Raw genomic sequence first — 15075 nt, forward strand, 5'->3', positions numbered from 1 at the left:
GTATTTGGACAGAAAAAATATTCAAATTCAGAAATTATGATCTAGAAAATACTATTTTTATAAACCAAATCTCCTGTCTGAAATATACCTCCTATCACAGTATGCTTACTGCTCTTGATCATATCTAGAGTTACTATGTGTGACTGTACTGAGGGAATCCCTGAATTATGCTTGGAGTAACATAGCCAAAAATACGACTTTTTGGACCAAACAAAAAGGAGATTTGGGAAAATCCTATTTCAAATTATTCAGCATTAAAAATAAAGACGGTGTCTCACCTAGCTTGTACTTAGCAAAATTAACTCTGATTTTTTTTTTTTTTTTTTTAATTGAAGTACTTCAGTCTTGTCTGTGCTGTCCATCAAACATTAGAGACCATGTGATAAAAATGGAAGAGGTCATACCAATTTAGGTATCACACATTGATTCCATTTCACTAGATAAAAGACAACATGTAGACATTGAAGAATATAATTTATACGTATTTCAGGGTAGAGTCGTATGGAGGATTTCAACTAGGTGTATTTTTAATTAGGGATGCAAGGGAAAACCTTTCTGCACTTGACAAACTGCTGTCATTTTATATCCACTTCTGTGGAAATGGTAGTTACTAACTTGTTTAGCTTTCCATTAAGATAAGCAATTATTGCTGTCTTCACTTTTCACTAAAAGAAAAGAAGAAAAAATAAAAATGCAGCAACACTCCAGTAAGTGCCTGAAGACATGAAGAGGTTTGTACATGATTTAGTAGAAACAGTAGAATAGTCCATGGAAAATCAGAGAATCATAGAATGGTTTGTTATGGAAAGGACCTTAAAGATGATCTTGTCCCAACCCACCTACCACAGACAGAGACACCTTTCACTAGACCAGGTGGCTCAAAGTCCCACCTGACCTGGCCTTGTGCGCTTCCAGGGATGGGGCAGCCACAGCTTCTCTGGGCAATGGGTGCCAGTGATTTAATAACAAAGAACTTCTTCTTAATATCTAATCTAAACTTGCCGTCTTTCAGTGTGAAGCCATTTGTCTTGTCCTGTCCATGCTCTTGTAAATATTCTCACTCTGTCATTTCTGTAGGCTCCCTTCAGGTTCAGGAGAAATCACAAATATCAGTTGTGTTTAGAGATCTGGCATCCTCTGAAAAAAGAAGTGATTTTAATATTGAAACATTTTAAAATATTTGAGTCTCAAAGTGTGATTTAAGGAATCATAAAGCTGTTTTTTTTCTTCAAAGCATTTTTTCAGTAATATTTTGAAATATCATTTCTTCACAAATTTTTTAAAGAATAAACTGACTGCTCATGTTTTACAGGTCCTTTTCCTGAGAAACCATCTTGTAATATTGACTATTGACATGTGCAATAGCAGTTAGCTGTTCTAACAAGGATGCCTAGGAATCTTGGAGGTTTAACACATACAGTTTTTCAGTATCTAATCATCATCTTGGAACTCCCAAATAAACGCAGAAGTAGTTCAGCATTTCTACATGAACACATTACCATGGTGTCAATTGGACATACATTTGCAATATATCAAATATATTATTTATATACCCTTATTACTACCTTCTTATGTTTACTGAGGAATGATCACATACTTCAGTTGAGTAACTGAGTAAATATTAATATTTTGTTCATTGGCATCATTATTCTAACACATGCCATTAATGACAAAACACAGCCCAGAGAGAGAGAAAAAGGATAAGACTTGTTTGTAGCAATATTTCTGGATACAAATAAAATGTTTCATTTTGAAAATGTAAAGTTGAAATTGCAGTTTACATAGTTCAGTCAACTGTGTTTCTTTTCCACTTTGTGAAACATTTTTGTATAATATAGATATCTTTATTTCTTCTATAAACAAAATGACCTTTTACAAATTTTGTGTTCCTTTGCAAAATAAAATTTCTGTGCTCTGCAACAGAATATGATTTTGCCAGCTGTAAATACTTTAAAAAAAAAAAAGATTTTTTTTTTTTGACATTCTTTTCTTTTAATAAAGTTCTGGTTTGATTTGATAACCAATAGAACTTTTTTCAGAGAATCATATAATCATAAAGGTTGAAAAAGAGCTCTAAGATCATGAAGCCAAACTATTAGCTTAGCAAATACTGTTACCTTCACCACTAAACCAGCTCCACAAGTGCCACACCTTGATGTTTTTTGAAAACTAAGTTTTATATTTTCAAATAAGAAGAGTAAAAATGAGGAAGAGTAAGAATAAATAATTCTGATAAAGTGAAAACTTCTAATACAAAATAATTGTGTAAGGGATTGACTCTGGCATCACAGAAATGGCACTGGAATAGCACAAATACATTTGACATTAGAAGATCATTTTAACATTAGTTTAAGAGGTTGCATTTGCTGTTTTTAAAGTCTTATCCAGACTGCAGCTTTTATAAGTCTCTTTCTTCCTCATGTCTCAAGAAGTTCTTCTTATCAATGTCTGTATTAGAGCTAAATTTGTCCAGTATTAAAAACACACAGTAGACAAACTCAGAGGAAATGCCATTGAAATACTCAGAAAAGCCCAGTAATTCAACATGTATCAAAGTACTTCCTAATTTACGAGGGGAAAAAAAGGTAGATTTTTATTATTTGAATGCATTTTTTTCATTCTCAAAGAGTTTTGGAATATATATATGATCTTTAGCAACATTGTTTCTGCAGTATTTTGTTATTCATCTAAAAATCTTATGTTTATGATATGTTTGCAAGTTTAACAATGATGCTGTCTTTGTGGATTTAATGGCCAACCCCGCAGAAAATAAGTTAGCAGTCCTTTAAGAGCAGATGTAGCTAGTGGCAATATCCTAATTCTCAGACTACAGGAAGTAGGAGAAAAAAGCCCAGAGGCCACATATTGTTTACATGCATATTGATCTTGAAGCATGATATGCAGGATCATTTTTCCATGTAACATGGTGCAGGCAACAATACAAACAAAAATGTTAGAAAATATAGTCATGTTTTGGTAACCTTAAAAAGAAAGTTGGATTTTTCTCATCCCTTTTATTGCCAGTGAGAAAAGAATTCTGTCTTTATTGTCGATCTTTTTCTTCTCCTTACTGTACAAACAGCAGACAATCTCATATTCAGTTTCCTGTGATTCATAGCAGTCATGGTATGGCATACACTGAGGTTCAACAGCAGGGTGGGCAACAGCAATATTCATTGCCATCTCCTCTGGTTTGGTCACAGTCTGTACTAGACACTGGACTCAGCTGCAAAGAGAATGGCTGAAGTTGTTCCATGAACCAGTTGTTCTTTACCTTTCTCTGTGCTTAACTGTTCAGTTGATGCCTTCTCTCTCTGCTTTACAACTGACTGTATCACTCTGTCTCCCTGTGGAGAGCCAAGATCTGAGAGGTTCCCTTTCACTAGATGGATGTATCCTGTCCATCAGCTTCTGGGAAACCTTCTGAGCTTGAGCAATGTTTGCATTTTTTAGTAGCTCATCTAAATTGATCATAGTGAGTTTTGTTGGGTATGTCTTCATAAGTATGAACATATTGATCATAAATGAAAAAAATAACAATCAAGTGTCATGAAATTTCAGTGAGGGCTGTGCTATTTATAGAGGGAAAAATCCCTTGGTTTTAATGATACATGTATTTTTTTAACATAGCAAAATAAATTCCCCTTAAACAATTTTTCTTCAATAAAGGGAACAAAAATGTAAATATAACATACAAAACCTGAAATGTTTAATTATGCTTCATTGCTGACTTTTTGTAAAGACCATACATAATTCTGTCCTTAAGGACTGGACAACACCCAAGAGTAGATTTTTCAGAATAGTGAGAGCTGTAGGGTTCAAATGGTGATGACTTCCCAAAGTTTTTTTTTTTAATACTGCAGGTTTCTCCATGTTTAAATATTAATCACAGCCTTATCATTCAAGAAGTCCTTAGAAATGTTTGTTTTCACACTGGATTTTTATTTGCAATGGATTTTTCTGTGATAACAGATAGCTGGATTTACAATATTGGTTATAATGCGGGTAAAAATAAATGTAGTTCATAGTCAATGTATTATCTGATTTTGCAAAGCATAAAATAGAACACTCCTGTGAATGATGATTAATTAATAAAATATTAGTTAGTATATTACTGTAATAATATATTTTAATATTAATATTAATATTCGTGTTTTAATGTAAGATTATGTTCAAAGTATATATGTCTAAAAGCAACAACACATACCTTAAATGTAAATTAAATCTAAACCTGTCTAGTTTTAAAAAATGATATAACTCACTATAAAAAATATTTGGATTTTGATATTTTGACTCTAAATGTAACATTAGTGTGAATAAACTTTGAAAATACTTGTAGTTGATAGCAACTTAACATGAATGTAAATGTGATTTAAAATTATAATTAACATTCATTATAATTTTCCTAGTGTATTTATTCTACAGTATTTTTAATTATTTTTCAAATAATCTTATTGCCAATGAAGTCGATAAATTAAACCTTTAAATAAATGGTTTGCTGTACTTCAGAAATCACTGACTTAGATTAGCAAAGCTGGTAAATACTCCCTACTTCTATTATTGAGAGCCCTAACAGAAATAAAGATCACATAATGAGACTTTGGGATGTTTGTTCTCAAATTGGCACTGGATGTGGGGACACTTCCTAAAATTGTCAGCTCAGAGTAGAGCTAAGGTGACCTGAATTTTGGAGAGTGAACTGTTTTTTAGCTGAATGATGAGTTACTTTCACTAAGTACAAAGCATTTCACATCTGTGAGAAGCAGGAGGGAAACTGGTGCGGGAATACTTGCTGTAGGATATTTTTGGCATTTTTGTTATTTATAGAAAGAGATAGAGATGCTTGTCAGTCAGAATGGTGTAGAAGCATCTGGAAGCTAGGATGACTAAGGGTGTTTAATTAGGGATGAGAAGGAAAACATTGGTTCTGATGCTCAGTCAGGAATGCCTGCCTTGTTTGCTTCCTTTAATCGTGGCTGACCATCATGCTTTCCACCCTGCAATCACACTTCCCTACCCGCAGCTTACTCTACATTACCAATTTACTGAGAAACTTCTTTTTTATGAGATACTCAGAAAATATTCGTACAGTGCCCAGCTGTAGGAACGTACCAATATGTGGGGACATTCCACACGTCATTAAATTATGCTTCAATCCTCAGTGTATTCTGTGGCATGTTGCAACATGTAATACTTCAATCATCAAAATTAAACCATGAGTCCAATATTTGAGAAGACTGACATATTTCTAGACAATTATAAAAGGTAGAATGGGTAAAGAAAGGAGCAGACTCCAGAAATTCTGCAGCTGTTTGTCAAGCTATATTACTTTGTATCTAGAACCACAAAAACAGCTTTGAAACATAGTAAATAAAATCTTCATATAAATAAACCCCCCGGGCAATTTGTCCCATTGTGTGAACAAATGGCAGATTATGATTACTAAGTGTTCTTAAAACAATTAAATTTTATATTGAAAAATAAAAGATCATCTTGAAACTAGTAAAATCAGTTGCCAGTGTGGACAGCCAAGCAATGCTTAGATTCAGTGCAAAAAATCAAAATTTGAGGAACTTTTTTGTATTATTTTAATAGCTTTGAGTAGCAAAATTATTGTTCAGTCTTCATCTGAGACATGAACTCATCCTTTAGGAAAAAGAATCACATGTTTTAATTGCCAGGAGACATTAAGAATTTATATATAAATATATACACACGCGTTATGTATTTATTTTTTTAGGAAAAGGAGGATGACAAATCAGACACATCAAGCTCTCAGCAACAGAAAAGTCCACAAGGTCTGAGTGACACCGGGTATTCTTCTGACGGGATATCAAGTTCACTTGGGGAAATTCCAAGTCATATCCCCACTGATGAAAAAGATTTACTCAAAGAATCTAATAAAAAAGACACTATTTCGCAAGAAAGTCCACCAAGCCCCTCAGATCTAGCTAAATTGGAAAGTACTGTGCTCTCAATTTTAGAAGCTCAGGCAAGTACTCTTTCTGATGAAAAATCTGCAAAAAGCAAAGAGCTTTCTGAAACATATGGTGAACAAACAAAAGATCAACTTAAAACAAAGCCTTTGCCCGTCACTCCAGAATCTTACAGTTCAGATGAGGAAGACTTAAAGGCTATCAAAGAAGGTGAAGGAACCATTGTAGAAGAGGGCAAAGGAACTGCTTCCTCGCAGGCAGATTACAAGGAAGACCATGAAGGAGAGGACATATCAGCAAGAAGACAGCAACGTTATGACTCTGTGGAAGACAGCAGTGAGAGCGAAAACTCACCTGTCCCAAGGAGAAAAAGAAGAACTAGTGTTGGTTCTTCAAGCAGTGATGAGTACAAACGAGATGACAGTCCGGGATCAGGTGATGAGGAAGACTTCATTAGAAAACAGATTATAGAGATGAGTGCTGATGAAGATGCTTCAGGTTCTGAAGATGATGAATTCATTAGAAATCAACTCAAAGAGATCAGTGCAGCTGAAAGCCAAAAGAAAGAAGAAGTGAAAAGCAAAGCCAAAGGAACAGCTGGAAAACACAGAAGAATGGCACGGAAAAGTAGTGCAGGCTATGATGAAGATGCAGGAAGAAGACATTCATGGCACGATGACGATGATGAGACTTTTGATGAAAGCCCAGAACCAAAATACAGGGAAAGTAAAAGTCAAGACGGTGAAGAACTTGCAATATCTGGAGGAGGAGGCCTTCGACGTTTCAAAACAATAGAACTAAATAGTACAATAACAACCAAATATTCTGAAGTATCTGAACAACAGAAAGGTATTTTATATTTTGATGAAGAGCCTGAGCTAGAGATGGAGAGTCTTACAGATTCACCAGAAGATAGATCTAGAGGAGAAGGATCTTCTAGTTTACATGCTTCTAGTTTCACACCAGGTACATCTCCTACTTCAGTGTCATCACTTGACGAAGACAGTGACAGCAGTCCTAGTCACAAAAAACTGGGAGGGGAGAGCAAACAACAGCGCAAAGCCAGGCATCGGACACATGGTCCTCTTCTTCCCACTATTGAAGATTCTTCAGAAGAAGAAGAACTACGGGAAGAGGAAGAGCTGCTAAAGGAACAAGAGAAACAACGTGAATTAGAACAGCAACAAAGAAAAAGTTCTAGCAAAAAATCTAAAAAGGATAAGGATGAACTAAGAGCCCAGAGAAGAAGGGAACGTCCAAAGACTCCACCAAGTAATCTTTCTCCCATTGAAGATGCATCTCCAACAGAAGAATTACGACAGGCTGCAGAAATGGAAGAGCTGCACAGATCTTCTTGTTCTGAATATTCACCCAGCATTGAGTCAGAACCTGAAGGTTTTGAAATCAGCCCAGAAAAAATAATAGAAGTGCAAAAAGTTTACAAATTGCCTACTGCTGTCTCTCTATACTCACCAACAGATGAACAACCAACTGGACTCCCAAAAGAAGAGAGTGGTCAAAAGACATTGAAAAGTGCCGAAGAGGTATATGAGGAGATGATGCATAAGTCCAAATCATTTCAAATTTCAAATGAAAATAATGAAATATTTGAAAAAGAATCTTTATATGGTGGAATGCTAATAGAGGATTATATTTATGAATCTTTAGTGGAGGATACTTACAATGGAACTATTGATACTAGTCTTGTCATGAGACAAGATGAGAGCAGTGAATATATACAACAGAGAGGAAAAGAGAAAAAAACAAGAGCTTCAGAACAGGTCTATGATGAACCACAGAAAATTAGTGATCTAGAGAAAGACTACTATAGTGTTGAGACTTTACATACTATTGTGCCTCAAGAAGATATTGTTTCTAGTTCTTACATTATCCCAGAAAGTCATGAAATAGTTGTATTAGACAGCACAGTAACTTCCACCATTGAGGAAAAGCATTTGTTAGATGCAGAAGCTGCTTATGAAGAGCTTATGAAAAGACAGAAAATGCAGCTAACCCCAGGGTCTAGTCCAACACAGCCAACTTCAGATTTCATTCCCACATGTGATACAAAGGTATCTGGTGGTGGAGAAATAGTCGATAGTACATCTTTAACATCAAGCACTACTTCAGCAATCTCAGATGTGTCACCTGTCAGTAGCACAGCACTGTCCATTCCAGATGTTAAAATAACACAGCATTTTACAGCAGAGGAAATTGAAGATGAATACTTAACAGATTATGCCAGAGAAATTCAAGAAATAATTTCTCATGAAACATCAATATTGACATACTCTGAGACATCGGAAGGTGCTGCATCAGTTTTAGCTTCTGATACAGCTTCCTTAACATCATCTACATCTTCAGTTTGTACCACAGATAGTTCCTCACCTATAGATAGCACAACCACAGGTTTTGTAGGTCCAGCAGAGGGTGTAAGTAAACCAGCAGATTCTGAAGGTGTCAGGGTAGTAACACAGGTTCCCTTAACATCTGCAAAAGAGTACTCTGAAATGAGTATGCCTTATGAATCTATTGCTGGAGCCACTAAAAAACCATCTATAGAATCAGATGTGGAGAGTGTGGAGCAAACTACAGTTTGTTTGCCTGAAACTGTACCTTTAGTAGTGGCAACTACAGTTACAAAACCCAAGGAATATGCAGCTGATACCATAACCTTTGATACCTCCAAAGCAGAGAAGGAAGCAGCTAGAAAAATTAAAAGTACAGTACAGGCTGGCAGTGTCAAAATTCATCCTGAAGAGCCACACAAAGAATTGGGTATTGATATTACAAGGATTGATTTGACTAAAGCTGCATCTGAGCAACCACCTATATGTATAGCACCAGTACCAGTTACAGAGCCTGCATCAGAAACATCTTCTGTACTCACTCACAGTGTTGTAAGTAAGACCAGCATGGTCTCTGTGCCTTCCTCAGCTCCTGCTGTTTCAGCCAAAGTATTCTCTCTTTTTAGAAGCTCTTCTTTGGATTCTCCTGCACATCCTTCTCCACCCCCACCTCCTCCTCCACCTCCTCCACCACCATTACCACCTCCACCTATTTTGCCCAAGCCAGCCATTTATCCCAAAAAGAAGTCACAGATTAAGACTCCAGCTGCAACAGCTCCCACAGTGATACCTCCAGTCCCAACTATTCCAACACTTGAGTCCACAGCTGTATTAAAGAATCATGTGGTACCTATCACAAAAACATACACCCCAACACCACCTCCTGTACCACCCAAACCATCCTCCATTCCAGCAGGGCTTGTTTTCAGTCACAGGCCCCCTGAAGTAACTAAACCTCCAATTGCTCCTAAACCAGCAGTTCCTCCGCTCCCAATAGCTGTCCATAAGCCAGCAGAAACACAACCCAAACCAGTAAGTTTGTCATTGACTTCAAGTATGACTCTGAATTTGGTCTCCACAGCTGAATACAAAATACCATCTCCCACTTCCCCTTTGTCTCCACACTCTAACAAATCTTCACCAAGGTTGGCAAAACCCTCACAGGAAACCTATGTTGTCATCACATTGCCATCTGAGCCTGGAACTCCCACAGAAGCTATAACTAGTCAGGCTGTTACCAGCTGGCCTTTAGAAGCACCTTCTAAAGAACAGATTCCACAACCTATGCAACCAGTTTTTACTACATCCATGAAAACTATGGATATTAAAAGTATGGCAGGTCAGAGTATGTATATTTCAAGTGCACTGCAAGCTATTCCTGTGACAACACAATCAACTTTTGAAAAAATACCTATTTCAAAATCAGAAGTAGTAACAACAGACATAACCAAGACCACAGTGTCTGTGGTTAAGGGTCCAGTGCCTGGTTATGGTTTAGGAAGTGTTGCTATTACTATACCTCCAGAGCCACTACATATTGTAGATCAACCCAGATACAGAGAGAATGGAAGATTCCATCCTTTGGGCGATGTCATAGATCTTCGCACTTTAACTAAGATGGACATTGAAATGCGAGACAGCTGCATGGATCTCTCTGCTGTTTCCATGGATGTAAGAAGGCAAATGCCAGCAATTGACACAGGTGGACGGCCAGTAAGTACTGTGCAGCCATCCATAATAAATCTTAGCACTGCATGTGTTGCCGATACTTCTCTACCTGTAGTCACTGAGACAGTAACTGTAATGACCTGCACTGCCACTGTGAGCTACGCCACCAGCACAGACAGCCTTGTTGATCTGGGACATGCAATGACAACGCCGCTTCAGCTAACAACATCAAAACATTTTGAGCCTGCATATAGAGTAACAGGCAGCCAGGCCTTCTCTGTAGGTAGAGATGAAGTGCCAATAAATTTATCCCTAGGTACTTCAACACAGGCAGTGACATGGGCTACTACAAAGCCTGTTACTGTACCACCTGTTGGTGTTACAAATGGTTGGACTGATCTCTCCACTTCTCAGGAGCCAGCAGAGAGTGGAGCAGTTGACCTTAGCACTACAAAATCCCACAGAACAGTAGTAACAATGGATGAAACTACTTCAGGTATCATAACAACAGTAATAGAAGATGATGAAAAGCCTGTAGATCTGACTGCAGGGAGAAGAGCTGTCTGCTGTGATATGGTTTATAAATTGCCATTTGGTAGGAGCTGTACAGCACAGCAGCCGTCTACTACACTTCCTGAAGATCGCTTTGGCTACAGAGATGACCATTATCAGTATGATCGTTCAGGGTCATATGGCTACCGAGGAATGGGAGGTATGAAACCATCTATGTCTGACACAAATTTATCAGAAGCTGGACTATTTGCATACAAAAGCAAGAATAGCTTTGATTATCGATTTGGGGCAACTGATACAGCAGTAGATCTTACTTCTGGAAGAGTAACTACAGGTCAGTATGACACAGCAGCAGATCTTTCTTTGAAATATAATTTTGATGTTCCTCACCTCATTTCAGGATAATTTTTTTATTATTATTTTTCCCCTCCTTCTGTTGTTTTGCTTTCTTTTGGACAGTGTGACAAATTATTTCGGATTACACGTGTTTTTCATTTCTTCATTTTACATATGTGTTTGCACAGAGATGCCTGCATGTGCCTGCATGTTCAGAAATGCTGTTTCTTTCACATCCAGAGTAGATCACTAACCTGAAGACTTGCATGCAGTTTCCCCTTCCCATTTATTTCATCAAGATGGGATGACTTTCAGAATCCGCAAAGCAACATTCTTTTGTGGGACTGGACTGTAACTTTGCCCTGTAATTTCAGGTGAGGTTATGGATTACTCAAGCAAGACTACGGGTCCGTATGCAGAGACTCGGCAGATTTCTGGCCTCGGGCTCAGTACACCGCAGTATTCCCAAGCAAGAATGGTGTCATCTGTGGGTTCGCAGTTTGGCGTTGGAAGTGTTTTAAGATCATCCAATGGTGTTGTTTATTCTTCAGTAGCAACTCCAATCCCATCCACATTTGCCATCACCACACAACCCGGTTCCATTTTCAGTACAAGTGTCAGAGATTTACCTACTCTCCAAACGATTGACTCAGTGCCCTCTTTATCAACTTTGCAACAGACTCAGCCACTCCCAAGATCATACAGTTTCTTGACAACTGTGGCAGCTGAAAAAGATAATGCAATTACTGCCATTAGTATGGAGACAGGGTTGCCACCTCATACTATAGAAACTATTACCACTGAGCCAACCAGCTTGATACCTGCTTTAACTACAGCATCCGAAGTTTATACAGATGTAATTGACGATGAGGTTGCCCTTCTCATTGCCCCTGAAGAAGGCAAACAGCAGCAGCTTGATTTGGAGCGGGAACTTCTTGAGCTTGAGAAAATTAAGCAGCAGCGCTTTGCAGAAGAGCTGGAATGGGAACGTCAGGAAATTCAAAGATTTAGGGAACAAGAAAAGTTTATGGTGCAAAAAAAGCTTGAGGAGTTGCAATCCATGAAACATCATCTCTTATTTCAGCAGGAGGAGGAGCGACAAGCTCAGTTTATGATGAGACAAGAGACATTAGCCCAGCAGCAGTTGCAGCTTGAACAATTCCAACAGCTTCAACAACAGCTCCACCAACAGTTAGAGGAGCAAAAACTTCGTCAAATATATCAGTATGGTTATGACCCTTCAGGAACTGGCTCGCCACAAACCACCACGGATCAAACACTCTTGGAAGGACAGTATGCAACCACAGAAAATGGCCAATTTTGGCCTACTGATGACACAACCACTACAGCTTCAGGAGTGCTGGGTATTGAAATTCCACAAAGCCAAGCGTGGTATACAGTTCAGTCCGATGGCATTACCCAATACATACCCAGGTCTGGTATCCTAAGCTCGGTTTCAGAAATGTCTCTTAAGGATATTGATGTTAGAGAGGAGAAGCAATTGAAAAAGAGAAGTTCTATGCCAAAATTACGTGGTCCTTATGAGGAGTTTGAGGAGACCCTGGAAGAAGAACCCCGGGGCTTCAAAAAAATAGTGGACAGTGGAGTGCAAACTGATGATGAAGATGGAGCAGAAAGAGGTTACACAAACAGGAGACGGAGAACTAAGAAGAGTGTTGATACAAGTGTTCAGACAGATGATGAAGATCAAGATGAATGGGATCTTTCCAGCAGATCCAGAAGGAAGCCCCGTGTAGGGAAATACACTGAGAGCACCCCTGAGGCAGACAAAGCTAAACCATTCTCCAAGGTATCTAGTATTGCAGTTCAGACAGTGGCAGAGATTTCGGTGCAAACAGAACCTGTAGGAACAATAAGAACACCTTCAATCAGGGCCCGATGGGATGCTAAGGTTGAAATCATAAAGCACATTTCAGCTCCAGAAAAGACATATAAAGGAGAAAGTCTGGGATGTCAAACAGAGACAGAGTCAGACACTCAAAGTCCCCAATATCTGTCAGCTTCATCTCCTCAGAAAGATAAAAAACGTCCAACACCATTAGAGATAGGATACTCATCCCACCTTCGTCCAGACTCCACATTACAGGTAGTCCCTTCCCCTCCCAAATCTCCCAAAGTTCTCTATTCACCCATTTCACCCATTTCACCAAGCAAAGTGATAGAGTCAGCATTTGTACCTTATGAAAAACCCATGACTGATGACATCAGCCCTCAGAAGATGCTACATGCTGACATGGCCAAGGTTCCTCCATCAAGCCCAAAGGCAGCAAAGATGATGCAACGCTCTATGTCTGATCCTAAGCCCCTGAGTCCCACAGCAGAAGACAGTTCCAGAGCTCAGTTTCAGTACACTGAGGGTTTTATGGTAAGAAGTATTTGCTTGCTTTTTTTTTTTTTTTTTTAATATGCAATTCTACAGCTGTTAGTACAGCATGAGGACAGACACACTCATTTCCAGTACCTTGTGTATGTAGTCTTTTTGCACACCTTACTGACAAGTCCAGAGGAATATCTGCTGTCTAAAGCAATGGTTATCTCCTTCACTGCTTTGCCTGGAAACAGACAAGTCCATATTACAGTCTTACTAATATTTGGGAAATAACAAGTTAATTTTCCGAATTTGGATGGCACTTTGTGTTTTATATGGCTATTCATTGCTAGTGTAGGTGTTACTGACAATTCTTCAGAAAACTGAAAGCATTTCCTTCCTAATCATACAACACCCAGCTCTTGTGGCACAGTCTGCAGTGCATTTACCTTGAAATGACTGCATGTGCCTCCTGAGAGACAGATAACACCAGATTTAAAATTGCCTTAGTTAGCTGTCCTTTCTGACCCTCATGAGGTTTCTTGGCCATGTGTGATTCTGTGGATAATCTCGTGTCCCAGTGTATACATCTTTTATCTTTCCCAGACCAAAAGGTCTCATATCACAAATCCATTTTTAATTTGTTTGTTTTGGATAAGGAAGATTATCAGGAAGTTATACAAATTTTGAGGGCTATTTATAATAAGGGTGAGAGGAGGCTGACATTAGGATCAAAATTTTCATTTCTTCAGTATTTCTTTTCCTTGAGAAATAAGATTTCATATTTGGGAATCAAAAAAAAAAGTACCTTTTTAATATGATATGTTCTTGGCTGTCCTTTTATCTGAGACCATACCCTTCTGTCAGTTGATGTGTCAGTATCTTGTCAGAACTCTGGAAGAGTTGCCATTCAATTTTTTCAGCAATATTTGTCTTTTATGTTCAGTTATCTTTGAATATGAGTGATTAGTACAGACTGGATAGGATAAAGAGGGTTTGTTCTCTCTGTTTGATAATTTTTGATGTCTTTCAAATGCAGAATTTTGTGGTTGTACCCTCCAAGGCTCCCACTGTAAATAGTTCCTGCAGCTTCACGTAATTGTGCAGCATTAAATGGTTTCCATGCTGTTACTGCTTGGAAAACAGTACTTGGAAGTTTGAAGGGAAAGCTGTAGTTATGGCATTGGCGCTCCATATAAATATCATTCACTAATGCAGGATAAGAACAGTGGGGGAAACTAGCACAAGCACTAAAGTTTCATGTAAAGGATTTGGAACTGCATCTTGAAGAACATTGCTCATGGATTGTAAGAAATAGTTTTATTATACTTGTAAAAGTATAGTAAAACTAGTTCTAAGAACAAATGATTCCGTTCACTTATTTTACAGATACATATATATATATATGATATAAATTGTATCCTTCTATGATGGATGATAAATTCTATAAACAGTTCATTGTTTAAAGGCCTTTACAGTAGAGTTTGAACACATATATTATTCTTTAATGAGACATGAGAACAAAGAGCTTGTACACTATTGTTTGTTTTTTACCAACATTTTGTTTATGGTTTTGCCTTGAACCCAAACGGCAGTGAGCTACGTGGTTTTCACTAGTGTGCATCCATCAGGCAGCAAATAGCCCATGTCTCAAAGTAGTTACAGTCTAAATAAATGAGGGGGACATTTTTGTGGAAGGTAGGGTGCAAGTAGACAGATGCAAGGAAGTTAAAAATCTTCCATGAATACAAAGTTGACTGCACTAACTTGGCCATGCAGCAGAAAGTGAGGAAGCTGCTCTGTAAACCTCCCCTAACCATCATGGCTGACTTCAGCTTTGATGCTATGTTAAACATTAAGCTTTTTATACTCTCTGATAGAGTTTTGATAATTATATGTCTGAAGTTAAGTTAGTTTATGCTGAAATCAGGTACTTGAAGTTTAA

The 15075-nt window shown here is 37.9% G+C and overlaps 1 protein-coding gene across 1 annotated transcript in view; it reads left to right on the top strand.

Moving 5' to 3' along the window:
- PCLO (piccolo presynaptic cytomatrix protein) overlaps positions 1-15075 on the top strand; it is a 322461-nt gene that overhangs the window by 141650 nt on the left and 165736 nt on the right. The window contains exons 6-7 of the mRNA XM_069035466.1: positions 5741-10799; positions 11176-13187. Coding sequence (XP_068891567.1) covers positions 5741-10799; positions 11176-13187 — 7071 coding nt within the window. The remainder of the gene's footprint in view (positions 1-5740; positions 10800-11175; positions 13188-15075) is intronic.

The sequence above is a fragment of the Aphelocoma coerulescens genome, chromosome 1A (assembly GCF_041296385.1).
Source record: "Aphelocoma coerulescens isolate FSJ_1873_10779 chromosome 1A, UR_Acoe_1.0, whole genome shotgun sequence".
NCBI classification, from domain to species: domain Eukaryota; kingdom Metazoa; phylum Chordata; class Aves; order Passeriformes; family Corvidae; genus Aphelocoma; species Aphelocoma coerulescens.